This window comes from Acipenser ruthenus, chromosome 33 (assembly GCF_902713425.1).
Source record: "Acipenser ruthenus chromosome 33, fAciRut3.2 maternal haplotype, whole genome shotgun sequence".
In the NCBI taxonomy this organism is placed as follows: Eukaryota; Metazoa; Chordata; class Actinopteri; order Acipenseriformes; family Acipenseridae; genus Acipenser; species Acipenser ruthenus.
In genome coordinates this window covers 9,163,215-9,176,929 of record NC_081221.1, presented here as the reverse complement: position 1 = coordinate 9,176,929, position 13,715 = coordinate 9,163,215, and the positions used below count along the sequence as shown (strand labels likewise).

The 13,715-nt window shown below is 39.5% G+C and overlaps 1 protein-coding gene across 2 annotated transcripts in view; it reads right to left on the bottom strand.

Moving 5' to 3' along the window:
* Nucleotides 1–1,568: 1,568 nt before the first annotated feature.
* mylk5 (myosin, light chain kinase 5) overlaps nt 1,569–13,715 on the bottom strand; it is a 77,340-nt gene continuing 65,193 nt past the window's right edge. Inside the window, exons 19-25 of one of the 2 annotated variants that reach the window (XM_059006593.1) lie at nt 12,990–13,207; nt 12,462–12,585; nt 9,294–9,446; nt 7,451–7,580; nt 6,585–6,726; nt 5,377–5,517; nt 1,569–2,693 (exon numbers count right to left, since the gene is read on the bottom strand). In XM_059006593.1, the coding sequence (XP_058862576.1) occupies nt 2,431–2,693; nt 5,377–5,517; nt 6,585–6,726; nt 7,451–7,580; nt 9,294–9,446; nt 12,462–12,585; nt 12,990–13,207 (1,171 nt within the window). In that variant the 3' untranslated portion in view covers nt 1,569–2,430. The remainder of the gene's footprint in view (nt 2,694–5,376; nt 5,518–6,584; nt 6,727–7,450; nt 7,581–9,293; nt 9,447–12,461; nt 12,586–12,989; nt 13,208–13,715) is intronic. The other variant, XM_034055663.3, reaches the window with a different exon arrangement.

The window sequence follows — 13,715 nt, the reverse complement described above, 5'->3', positions numbered from 1 at the left end:
AGCACACATTATGGTTCACAATTTAACATTAATCTGTGCTATCAAATGACCTAACAAATTGGGTAACATTTACCTTGGGTGAAAACAGAACTATTTACATGACAATATTATCAAAAGACACTCTTGATGTACCGTACGTTTTGAAAATACAAACTTGTACAACAACTTAGCAGAAAGGGCAACGCAGACGTTGTCAGTAATTAAACTTCATGCTTTTAGAATACTTGCACAAGTCCCAATGCATACCATTTTTTTCTTAAGAGTAAGCATGTATTAAACTCGAAGGTGGCAACGGTTAGTAATTGTGCCAGTCAGTGTGATATAGGCAAAATTCTGATTTATATTTGATTACGGACTGGAGATCGGAATTGAACACTTTCTATTAACATTGGTATTTACTGTCAAAATATCGTAAATTCCCATAAGTTTAAGTTATTAACTTACCAAATTATTGGTCCGATGGTGAAAATCTATGCCTGTATAGTGCCTTTTCTTGAAACTTCGCACCTCCATTACGGATGACGTAGGTCAGTCATAAAGCAAATTCAATGCAATGCCAGTTACTGTGGTGCTAGACGTCACAGGAGCGGTGCTTCACACATAATGCAATTTGTTAACTGAAATCACTTTGATACTTTTTACCTTATCAATGCAAAAGGAGTACGCACTGCCAGGAAGCTGATAGAACATTCTGCCATGATATTAATATTGTATGATTCAAAATGCATTTGCTGCACAATGTGGCTTTTCAAAACATCCTAACATTATGTGATTTATTTTTCTACTTTGTGCACATTCCTCAGTTTTCTTATTTGTACATTGTCACAATTCTGTTTTAAATCCTGTGTACCTTAACTGTAATACAGCTTTAAATCCCACCAACAAGCCTCCATCCTGATTGGAATCTCGTTTTAAATCTTGCAAGTGGAGGCTCCAATAGAAATGTAGGAATGTGCTGTCACTTAGTAGTTGGGGCAGTTTTAAAGAATTCAGAACTAATCAATGATAGATCAGGAAGGCAGGACATTGCCCAGCAGACCTGGGAAATGTATTTATTATTAAAGAATTCAGAACTAATCAATGATAGATCAGGAAGGCAGGACATTGCCCAGCAGACCTGGGAAATGTATTTATTATTATTTTTGTAGTAGTAATTGTTTGTAGTAACTTATTTGTTATGTACATGGTGAATTTTCAATTAGCGGAGTCACGGATCTTACTGTTGTTCAGCGCCTTGAGATGGGCAGGTCTGCATAGGATAAGGCGCTATATATAAATCAAAGTTGTTGTTGTTGCTGTTCAGTTTGTCCCATCTCTTATCCATGATAGCACTGTTCACTTTTGCTTTTAAAAATATATTGAAGTTACAAGCAAGGATGACGCAGAAAGTACATTGCCAATTACATAACTGAAGCTGTAAATTCTTAGAAATAAAAAACAATAAACCTATACTGTATAAGGCTGTCATTCCATCTCGGGGTACTCAACCCCCGACTGTAAATAACCTTTAGAAAAATATTAAAATGCAGGTTTATATCTTGTATGAGAAAAAAAAAAAAAAAAGCAACTTGGAGTTGTAAATAATATTTTATTTGATACACAATTACATATTTGATTATTGACTAAAAATTAGTAAATATGTGGTTTATACAACGTTTCCATCACAGTGCAGCAACAAATCACATTACAATTGGTCCTTCACAGTCCTCCAACACAGACACCAGAAACAGGAAAATACCATTGAATGTGAGTGTCTGAGGTATTATTGCCATTCTAATATAATAAAAATGGGCATGCCGATTTTAATTTGTTTTATAATTTTAGGTGAAGGCATGTTCAGGTCAGCTGCTGGCCAGACAAGACATTTCTGTGACTCAATGTTTATATTGCAGTGCTGTAAAGTAGTTTGCTGGAAAAAACTAATTGGTTAGACAATGGAATGGACTGGCTCAATAGTTACAGCATGTGAAGCAGTGTGGAGAGTACTGGTCAGGGAAGTAACCTTTGGGGTAAATTAAGTGCTCATGAAAGTTAAGGACTAAAGCCTTTAGTCTGTGCATCGCATTACATTCAGTATGGTTCGTTCAATATATAGATAGCTGCTGTATTGAATTTGGAGCTAGCAAAAGGAACTAAACCACATACAGTTCGGTTAATACATTTTTTTTTTTCTTCCACACAGCACCTGTCCTGAAGGATGCATACATAGAACTACAGGGACAAGACTAATCCCGTCATCACTTTGACATTGACTGTCCAGAGACAAAAATACTACTACTACTACAACTACTATGTCAATCATATAGTTTCATACAGGTTAACTGGCATGATAGATTTTTTATAGCGATTTCAGTAACATGCAGAATGTCCGACTCCTATACATGTGCTGAATTATAAATGCATTCAAGAGCTTATATTAAATATTATATACTATGCATGTGTGCTTCTTTGGGGCTTGTTGGGGCTATACCTGCTTTTGGTGCTTTTCAGGGGGGAGACAGTAAGTCTAGCTGAGCACACCGCCTCCCCCTGGCTGTTGGTGGCCTTGCAGGAGTATAGCCCCGAGTCCTCTGGAGAGGTGTTGGATAGGAGCAGAGAGCAGCTTCCGTCCTGTTCATACTCCATCTTTATGCAGGGGGATTCTCTCAATGGCTCCTCGCCCCGGAACCACAGCACCTCTGGATCAGGGTAGCCTGGATTGAACGGGTGGGACATTAGAGAGAGCAACAACCTCACACAGTACAGCCTTCCAACTCAACCAGCCCCATCTACTCTCACTAGCGATACACAAAATCAGTTCTTACCATGCTTTCTCACTCCATGCCAAAGTTATGACAGTTTAATTTTTTTCTTTTTTTTTTCGCACAAAAGTGCATCTTAACCAGAGACAGAAATGGTTTTAAAAAAAAAAAAAAGTGCACACAAACTGCTTTTGACAGCCTGCGATGTTGTGAAAAATCGTGTTTCAGCATTAAGAGTACAGGAATTCTATGAATCCCTTGGTTTCTTGTTCTGTTTTAAGTACACTTCATGACAGCTAGCATGTTAAAGCGTCTGACTACCTCCTGGTCCCGCTCGTCTTTTCTAACATCTATGCTAAGAAAATGTGCATTGATCAGTTTCCATCTGTACTGTTCAGTTGATAGCAGCATGTGTAAATAGAGGGGATTGTATCTTACAGGATCGGATACGATGGGTATTGGAGCAAAACAACCAGATTCATTCAGAATGAAGGAATTGTAAAATCTATTAAAATGTCGTGAAAATACTTCCTTTTTAAAAAAAGTACTTGGATGTTTAGAATCAATTCAGGGCATAATCAGTTATGCACTATATATATATTAGATTAGCCTGTCTTCCATCTTAAAAATAGGTGTGTGGCAGAAATACAATGATTCTTGGTTGTAAATCTCCCTCCCGACCTGTGAGGGCTCTAAGCAGTAAGAACAGAGTTCCCTGGATGGTAAGAAGGAGGCAGAACTCTGTTGCATTAACACATTGACCCGGAAGGGAAACTACGTGGCAGTCGCAGACTGGAGGGGCTGCTGAACTCATTTACCAAGGGGTCATGTGTGAAAAGGGGGCGGAGAGACGCAATCTGTTCCTTTGCTTTGGTTTTTGTTATTGAACCTGAAAGGACCCGTGAGAGACCCACTGATAAAAAAAGTACCTTGAGTGTTTTGTTTTGTTTGTTATTATTATTAGACAGTGAACACGTTCCGGAGCCGTCGCCAAGGGCCAGCACAAAACCCGGAACAGCACTTCACTTTTGTCACGAATAAACTTGTATCACCCACCATGAGCACTACAGCACGCACCCAGGACTGGTGACCGTGTTTGTACATTGTGGGAAAGATACGTGTGTTTATTATTTGGGACTGTAACCCGTTTATTTACTTCCAGTGCATTACACATTGTTGTGTATTGCCTGGAGTTATTGTTTGGTCACCAGACCAGGATTATAATTAATAAAACCCCTTTCCAACTGGATTACAATTCTCTGTCTGTTCATTGCACACTGCATCACTCCTGCACCTGTACACAATCAACCACTTTGACACAAGGTGCCAGTACAAATCCTTCTAATATTTAATGCCCTCTTGCATAAAAAGAACAAGTGATGGAATGTTTTATTTTAACAGTCAAGAAGATATGAACAAGAATGCTATTTCCTCTGTCAGGAATTCCAAACACAGGGGTCAAATGAGGTGAACTTGTCAATGTTGGCTGATTATCATTTAAAAAGGTAAATGTGGATTTAAAAATCTCTTAGCTTTCATACACAAAGAATAAACTCCACTAGTGGACATTTAGGTTGTTAACTGCTGGAATGTTCAGACAAACTTTTACTGTGGCTATACAAACTGACAAAACATCCCAGTACATTTCAAAGTGATCAAATTGAATTGGATTTCACCTGAAGAGTTCCCAGAACATTGAATATGAAGTAGGTATCTCAAAATGTTTGAGATATGAGCAGTTGAAAGCAGCCGTGGTTTGCATCATGGATATGGTCAAAGGTTAAAACAGTGTGGCAGTGATATGGTTAATGTTTACTGGAACACATCTGTGTAACAAATATATGAAAGTGTGTTCAACATACAAAATTCACATGACCTCAATATAGAAGCCATATCCCGAGTCAGGGGGTCAAACCCAAGCTCACCGACCCCTCTAGCATAAAGTACAGTGTCAATAAAACACTACTAAACATGTGACAGTGCTGCAGCAGCTTTGTGAAATTACTTCCGCAACATGTTCTGCGGTCAGATTTACTTGCTTTTAAAATGAAAAAGAACCTCAAGTGTCAAAAAGCTTATCAGAGGGTTGTTTTGATAGACATCTCCAGGCTGTACTGTGACACCATCCAATAATATAGAATCTCTAGTCTTTGCTCTTATTAGAGTCATTTCCACGCCTGTACCAGAAAAGTGAATTGCATTTGCACCCTCATTTCCTACCTCATTATAAATATATTTCCATAACCATCTAAGTGACAATCTGGTTATGTCAAACTCCCCTCTCTCAAATGTATTTATTAAAACCTAATAACCACTGTAATGACAGAACACTGATAGATCTGACCCGATCAATCTCTGATCTAGAAAAGTGCCGATTGTGTATATTAAGTGTAGTAGCACAGGTCACTTTCCATGCAGCGTGTACTGTGTGATATTTGAGAGATCATTAGTTGGTGCTAGATTTAATCAATCTATATTCCGACGTACTTATATACCACCAATGAAATTAATGGAAGCTTAAAAATAACAAAAAGAATGCATTTAAAATGGTATACCAACAAAGTCAGTTACACTGAACAATGCTCATATAACCGAAAGTGAAAAGAAACCAAACGAAATGATGAGGCAGGGCTACCTTGGATATGGCACTGCAGACAGGCGCTGGATCCTTCGGGCTTGCTGAGGTCTTGCAGAGGACTGAGGAACCATGGCTTGGAGAGAAGCTGCTGCTCCAGAGAGTGGAGGGCACGCTCCTCCTCCAGGCTCAGCTGCAGCTCTGAAAGACACAGACAGGGCCATCCTTAAAGTTTACATTTGCACTTCCTCCACCATGCTTTTTCCTTGTTTAGACTATGCATTTACCGTAGTTTGCCATGCTTTTTAATACACTTTACTGTGCCTGGGCTTTACAGTGCTTACTTATGCTTTCACAATGATTTATTACACATTGCTATGCTTTTACTATGGGAAACCTTTATAAGGGAATCAGCACCAATCATGCTCACCCTGACACCTGAGCGATCAATTCAAATTGAACCAAGGAGTATACATATTGCATTAAAAAGCTTCACGTGTAATACACTTACATTGTTTTTACTACGTTCTTGTCACTCTCATGTTTTTGCGATCAATCTGATTAGTTCTTACTCCAAATATTGTTTTTAAAATTACTGGAATAAGTCTGTTAAAGCACTTTCACCTCTGTTCAGGAGATGCTCTTTAGTTCCAATTGCCTGCCATGGATATATACACACACACACCCACCCACCACAGGCTTTACAGAATACACAAGCTGTGCACCAAGACACTGGCAGATCAAGCCTATGAAACATATGGTAGGTACTAGAGCAGCCCCTGAACTCGTAGTGAAAGTAGTTTAACAGAATACAAACATTTTTGCAGTAGGATCACTCAAATGATTGAAAACATGGAAAGGAACAGTGAAAAAAAGAAAGTAATGAGAAGCTACTTGCTCGTTAAACACCAATTAAATATGAAAATGATTTAAATGATTAAGCCATCTCACAGGTGCAGTGGTACCCCAACATGCTAGCCATCTCACAAGTGCAGTGGTACCCCAACATGCTATCCATTTCTAGGAACATACAGTAAAAACAACTATGGGTTGGACTTTCATTGCCCATGTTTGCTACTCAGGCCTCTTGCTCATGAAATATCTTGGTATCTACGAATTGACAATCTTAAAATATTGCAATTAAAATCCATCCCACAGATGCAGAGGTACCCCAGATATTACCAATGTAGAATGCCTTTATTTCACCCCAAAACATGTTCCGCCAAGCATGATATCACATTGAATTTGGCACCAGTCCTGGGAGTTACCATTGCAGTGATCACTGTGTACGGTTAACCAAGACATTGCCGTACCGTCTTTCTCCACAGGGGGGCAGTGTGATGTTGCAGTCTCTTGTTTGTTGGAGAGCAGAGACATCCTCTTCAGAGCGAGCACAGCCTTCCCTGTTTTCTGAGAGAGCGTGAGGTGCACATTATTAGTGTCCCACCCAGCTCAGGTGCTGACAGTCACTTACAAGTTTATTTTTGGCTTGCACACCAAAGAGGGGGATGTAGAAACCAAAAAAAAAATTAAAATAATAATACATTTACACCTTAAGATATTAAGAGAATTATATACCCCCTCATTGCAAAAAACACTTAAATTGAACTGATTATTAGTCTCATCTTCTACCCTTGTGCAAGCATCCTTGCATGATCAGGGTTTGAAGGCCATACAATTAGTCTCACTCTCTTACCCTTAGTATCACATTGATAATGTAAAAAAGTCTTTGTGGGAAACTAAGTAGAAGTATCTTGTAATGGTTTTAACCTTGTTGAGCTCAAACTAAAAATACATTTCAAGGATGTAATGAAAAACTTAAACAAAACAAGAACTGGAAACTAAACATGAATGAGAATTTTGTACACCTCATTTATAAGCCCCTAAATTAAACATATCAGTTGTTTATTGTGATTTGGCAACTTTATTGGGTGGACAGCTCAGAATTTTGCCCAAAGTCTTCTGGCTAGGATCATGGGGGGAAAAAAAAAAATAATACTAGACTGACACCGATTCAGTCTTGATATTGATAGTGTAATCCATGTATTTGAAATGCATTTCCTATCTCATACTCCAACATGGAAGGCACTAGACTGGCTGCAGTTTCAGCTTCATGTTGTTTCACGGAGGATACCTGCCACTTCTGCCGAGCCAGGAACTTCTTCATCTTCATCTTGGACAGGCTCTTGGTGGCTCGGGGGTCCATGGTCTTGAAGGTCTCCATCCAGGGGTGAGCCAGTGCCTGGTCACAGGTCAGTCTCTGTCTGGGGACAAAGGAGACAGGCAGGGGTTCCAATCCCAATTACACTGCAAAGCCTTTAAACAATTCTAACAAGTTATTACTACAGGAGAAATTCTCCAACACCAAGCAGACAAAAATGAGCCAACAGATACCATTTAAATTTACTTTCTTTAAATTCAGCCTCTACAGATAGCCCATTCTATACTCCCACTAGCTCTCTGTGTGAAGGAATGTCTCCTTCCCTCTGTCCTAAGTGTACAGTATCTCCTCTTAATTAACAACTGTGTTCTCTGGTCCTGCTTTCCGCATTGCACTTAAATCCTTTTAAGATTTTAAAAGTGACTTCAAATCTTGCCCCCCCCCCCCCCCATTTCTTCTTTGTTTAGACGAAACAGATTTCAGTCCTTTCAGCCTGTCTTCATAGCTCAGTCCTTTAAACCCTGGGATTAGTCAGTGTTAGAGCAGCAGAACTAACCCATTCAGAATGATTGTAAACACCATACAAAAGTAAGGGAATATTTAAATATTGAAATCGCATTTGTAGTTCTTTAAAAGTTTCTTAAGCAACTCCCTGTTGAACACACAGGTGTCTTTAAAATTTTACTGATAGTAATCTTGGTCCCAATTACCTATAATGGGCAGCAGCTGCTGCTCAATGACACAGACCTGGGGCCAAGTACAATTGGAATTGTGCAATTGTGGCAGGTTGAAAAGCTCTGCCGGTATAAGGTGTGTGTGAGGAGAAAACATGTGCGAATGTGGCTGGGGCCATAATTGAATGATTAATGAGTAATGAGGCTCCAGCCACAGGTGTAGAAGAAGGGGGTCACAGGGGTTAGAGAGGTTAATGTCAGTGTTGGTGAAGGTGCTTGTTGCAGTCCTGTTTTATGTCCATAAGCTTTTGTGTAGACTTTGTTTTGGCCCTTGTGCCTTTTTATTTGTTAATGTGTTTTTGTCTGTACTGTACTATTTGTGATTAAACGTGCGCGATAGCGCTTCACTGCAGCTTTCTTATTCTCTCTTCCTGCCGGTAACAGCTTGGGCCGTGACGCTACCCTGTCACAGCAGTTCATAAAAATTGCAATTACAATATAATCGTAGTTGAACCTTGGCACACCTGTGTATTTTGAATGATTATCTATAAAATGTTAATAATCCCCTATAATTGTAATGATCCCCTATAATTGTCCAATTACACTTGTTTGTCATGTCTTCCATAATTTGATAAACATCACTCATTGTTTTGCTGCATTGTTAGTTTGATATTAGAAGCAGCTTAAAAAAAAAACAAAACAAAAAAAACTCAATACATGTGGACTGCTAATTATGAGCTCTCTCCAAGTTAATTATTCAGTGTTTTACATTGAGCAACCACTTTTAAATAAGTTATATACAGTAGTATGTTTCTGTATTTGTACCTGCGATTATTGCTTGTTTATTTTGAATAGAGTAAACATGTTAGCGTGTCGCTGTTTATGTTTTGCTTTAGTATAATTGTAATTATAAATCGTAATGTTTGCAGCATAATTGTAATTTCAGCAAACACTGCTGCTGTAATTGTAATTATCATCGACCCCAGATCTGTCCTGTGGTGGTACAGTCTTCAGGAACAATGAAGGCTTTGCAACAGTGATGCAAGTATTTTTATTGTGATCCAAGCAGACTTTGCTGTAGTTCGAATCCTGCTTGTTTGAGATGCTACAGAAGAAAAGACTGTATTCACACTGGGACTCACCTCATGTTCTTCTTCAACATGTTTCTGATGAAGTCTTTGGCCTCATCTGTGATCGCCTCAAAGCTCTCCTCCTCAAACTCCCACTGCGCCGCTGTCACGAGCGCCAGTGTCTCAGAATCGTTGCTACCCTGGAATGGAGACTCTCCACTCAGACTTGCGGTGGAGAGGCAAAGAGAGAGAGAAGCTCAGTCACTGTACCTCCTTTGTACAAACATGAACGCTGAGGCTTTTAGGGGTGGTTTTCTGTTGAGGGCAAAATGCCACCAGACAATAGCATTAGAAAAGCAGACCCCAGCAGTGTTGATTTCTAGTTTTACAGTTAAAGCGTTACAGAACCCCCTGCAGTGCTTACAAGAAACAAGTTACTTTACTTTTGCTGTATCCCATGTTGTCAAGATACGGTTCTCCCCCCAATCCCACACCCCATTTGGGGTAAAATACAGCACAAGATTAAAGCACATGAACACCCATTTATATAAATATTGCAATTATATATAGAGCTTTTTACACAAAAAGTATCGCAAAGCAATGTACAGTACATAGCAGAAAAAAAGAACAAACCACAATATATTTGTATAGCATGTCACATACAACTGCCATAAATCAGACCATTTAAATAACAGTATACACAATACAAAAGCAGCAATTTTAAAGTTAAATTAAAACCCACTTAAGATAAGAAAGCCATTTTATAAAAGTACGTTTTTAGTCTTGACAAACTACAATGGTCCCAGCTTCCCTGACAAACAAAGGCAGAGCATTTCAGAAATTAGGAACGCTACAAGAAAAAGCCCTACCTCCCGTGTTGCTTTTGTTGACCCTAGGAATAACCAGCAGCCCTGCATCCTGTGATCTCAGAGTGCGGTTTGGAAGATACAGGGTCAGTAACTCCTTCAGATAACTAGGTGCTAATCCATTCAGGGCCTTGTAAGTTAACAGCAAAATCTTAAAATCAATTCTATACTGCACAGGGAGCCAGTGTAAAGAGGCCAAAACAGGGGTAATATGTTCACTTTTTTTTTTAGTCAGAATTCTAGCGGCAGTATTCTAAACAAGCTGCAAATGGGATACCACACGTTTTGGGACACCTGAAAAAAGTGCATTACAATAATCAATTCTAGATGAAACAATGGCATGCATTAGTCTCTCTGCATCAGATACGGAAATAACTGGTCTAAGTTTGGCTATATTTCTCAAATGGTAAAAGGATACTTTAGTAACTTCCATAATACAAGTCTCAAATGATTGATCAGGATCAAAGATGACCCCCCCCCAAACTCTTAATTTCTAGTTTAAGTTTTGATGAGAGACTGCAAGGGTCGAGCTCATGTAATCCCACATTTCCTTTCAGTTGGTTCTGTCAGCCCACTAGCATAACCTCTGTTTTATCTGAATTTAATATTAGAAAATGCAGTGACATCCAATGGTTGATGTCTGTAAGGCAAGTGGCTAGTAACAGCTAGGCAAAACAAATTCCTGGTTTAAGGGACAAATATAGCTCTCTGTCTGCGGATAACGTCACCGAACGGTAGCATATATAATGAAAACAGCAAGGGACCTAGAATGGAGCCCTGTGGAACACCACAGACAACTTCCGATAATGCCGATTTTACCTCCCCAATTGAGGCGAACTGAAACCTATCAGAGAAATAAGATTTGAACCAGGACAGGACAAAGTCATACAGTCCCACTGTGCTTTCAAGACAATTCAGTAGGATGGAATTGTCAAAAGGAATATCAAAACAGTCTACAGTATCAAAAGGAAGATTTAGATCAAGAAGAAATTAATACTGATGGAAAGCCCGAGTCACAGCTTATCAGCAGATCATTCACAACTCTGACAAGGGCCGTCTCGGTGCTATATGCAGCACGAAAACCAGACAAACTTCTCGAACATACCATTGAGAGTTAGAACTTTTTTTTGTTATTGAATTGCAACAACTCTCTAGAACCTTATCTAAAGAATGGTAGGTTGGGGATTGGCCTAGTTATTGAGGACTTTTGGGTCCAAATTGTGTTTAAGCATAGGCTTTACCACAGCTACCTTAAGTGCTGAGGGAACTATACCGGAGGAACGCGAACCATTTATAATTTTAAAAAATGTGGGTACTAAATAACACCAAGAACATCTTTAAATACAGTAGTTTTGTAGGAATAGGATCGACAGCATGTAGTCTCCATAAAATAAAAAATACCTTGAATAGACTAAACACACAAAAGTAAAAGACAATAAAAGCTTTTACATGACAGTCATTAACCCTTTGCGGTCCTATGTCGACCTGGTCCGACACTGCAATTTTCCCTTTCCAGTCCAATGTTGGACCTTGTCTGATATCATCAAAAAGATGTAAAAAACAGGTCTCTAGTCGTTTTTTTCTCCGGAAAAAGCCGGGAAAACCATTCAATGGCCGAGTGAGACCGATAGGAGCCGAGAGAAGCCGAAAAAAAAGGGGCGGATCTGAGCAATACACACAGTCCCTTCACCATAGACACAACACGGACATAAACAAACAAGATAGCTGCTTCTGCATCCAGCGCTCTAATATCACAGACATTTGCAGAGCTTTTTGAGATGTTATAGTAATAAAATAATGACTTGGATCACATTATTGAGGAGTTTGGTGATAAAACGAGTGATCAGGAGATGATTTATCAGTATGCACGACTAAAGAGGTATGTGAAATACAGCGAACAAGGGGTGGGGCAGGGCTGGAGATGCAGTACTGAGTGTCCTGTTGATATGCAGTGCCTTTTAAACCTGTTTTACTGTGAAAAAATACTTTTAAACAGCGCGTCTAAAATAAACTGTGCGTGTGAAAATAAATTGGACCTGACGCACCTGAGACGCACTAATAAATGGACCGCAGAGGGTTAATATTTACTTGCCCTCTGTGTCCCACAAATTTTCACAAAATGGGAAACTCTCCTACAATAGCAGCTAACTTTTATAAAAATAAATATCTTTCTGCAACTCAGCAAAAACAACTAGCAAAATATAAACTCAGTCTCACACACAAACCAACCACATCTCCCACAGTCTTACCTAGCAGTAAACTGTGTTCAGTCCGGGTCAAGCAGAGGTATTGTAAACAAAGAGTTCTTCTCAAAGCAAAAAGAATTGAATGAAAAGAATACTGTAGCTCTGCCCAATCATGGTTAATCACTTACAGGATGTAACAGATCACTCCAATGCTCCACATGTCTGTGACCAAACCCACTGGCTCAAAAGCAATCACCTCAGGGGCTACAAACTCAGGGGTCCCATGCATCACCTTCAGGGGAGTCTTGGGGTCTGGAAGCAGACAGTGCAAGCATAAGACACAGTACATTAAAATACATTTATAAAGCAGCTATTAAATATTGTGGCACAGCGAAAAACATTCATTTACCGAACAGACTCAAAAAGTACTAACTAGCAAGAAGCCCTAAGGCTTGTCCCTCCTGGTTTGATCACAGTTTGACAGACAGAATATGACAAGGAGTTCTCTAGATAAATGGGAAAAAAAGACAGACAGAAAGCCTCCATACACCTCCAGATTATGATACACACACTAACTTGTGTTGACGTGTGCAAAATGCTACAGAGTGACAATACACCCACCGTGACGGGGATAATAACAAACAAACAAAAAAGGACAAGAGGAATTCTTTGACAGTGCTGCAAATCTATCTTTTCATGGGCAACACAATTGATACCCAGCTTGCTGGCCAGCCCGAAGTCGATGATTTTGATGAGTGAGCCGGTGCTGTTGACACAGACGATGTTCTCTGGTTTTAGGTCCAGGTGCACGATGTTGCAGTGGTGCATGTACTGCACCCCCTCCAAGATCTGACGCATGTAGCACACACTGGTGGGTTCTGTGTGCTCAAAGTTGTCATCCACAATCCGTTCAAACAGCTCCCCCCCAGCAATGCTGTCGAGAAACAGAGAGAGATACAGACCAGGAGATGCAGCTCAACTACATATGCTTCTTTGTAACTTCCCTCTTAACCCCCACCCACCTTAACTCCCGAAGCAAGTTGGGTTCCATTACTGAATCACACAGAAATATGCATATGCACAAAGTTTGACAAAGAGAGAGATGGACAGACACTTTCATATACCGTTAGATTCTAATATTCACAATAGTTTGTCCTAAAGTATATCCAGATCACATTATAATTGCTTCTCCAGATGTAAAAAAATGTAGCTTTGCTAAAAAAAAGTTTCCTAAGCAAGTCTCATCAGAATTTGAGAAGGGGTTCTCTAGATGAAAAAATTAACATTTGACATACAGACAGCCCCGTACACCCCTAGATTTTTATAAAATCCTTGGTAAGTTCACCACAACTGGCAAACAGTTATTTTGGTAAATGCTAAAGCGTAAGCGTGACAAATTGTACAGATGGTCCACTGACCAGTTCATAAATAGGACAGTCCGT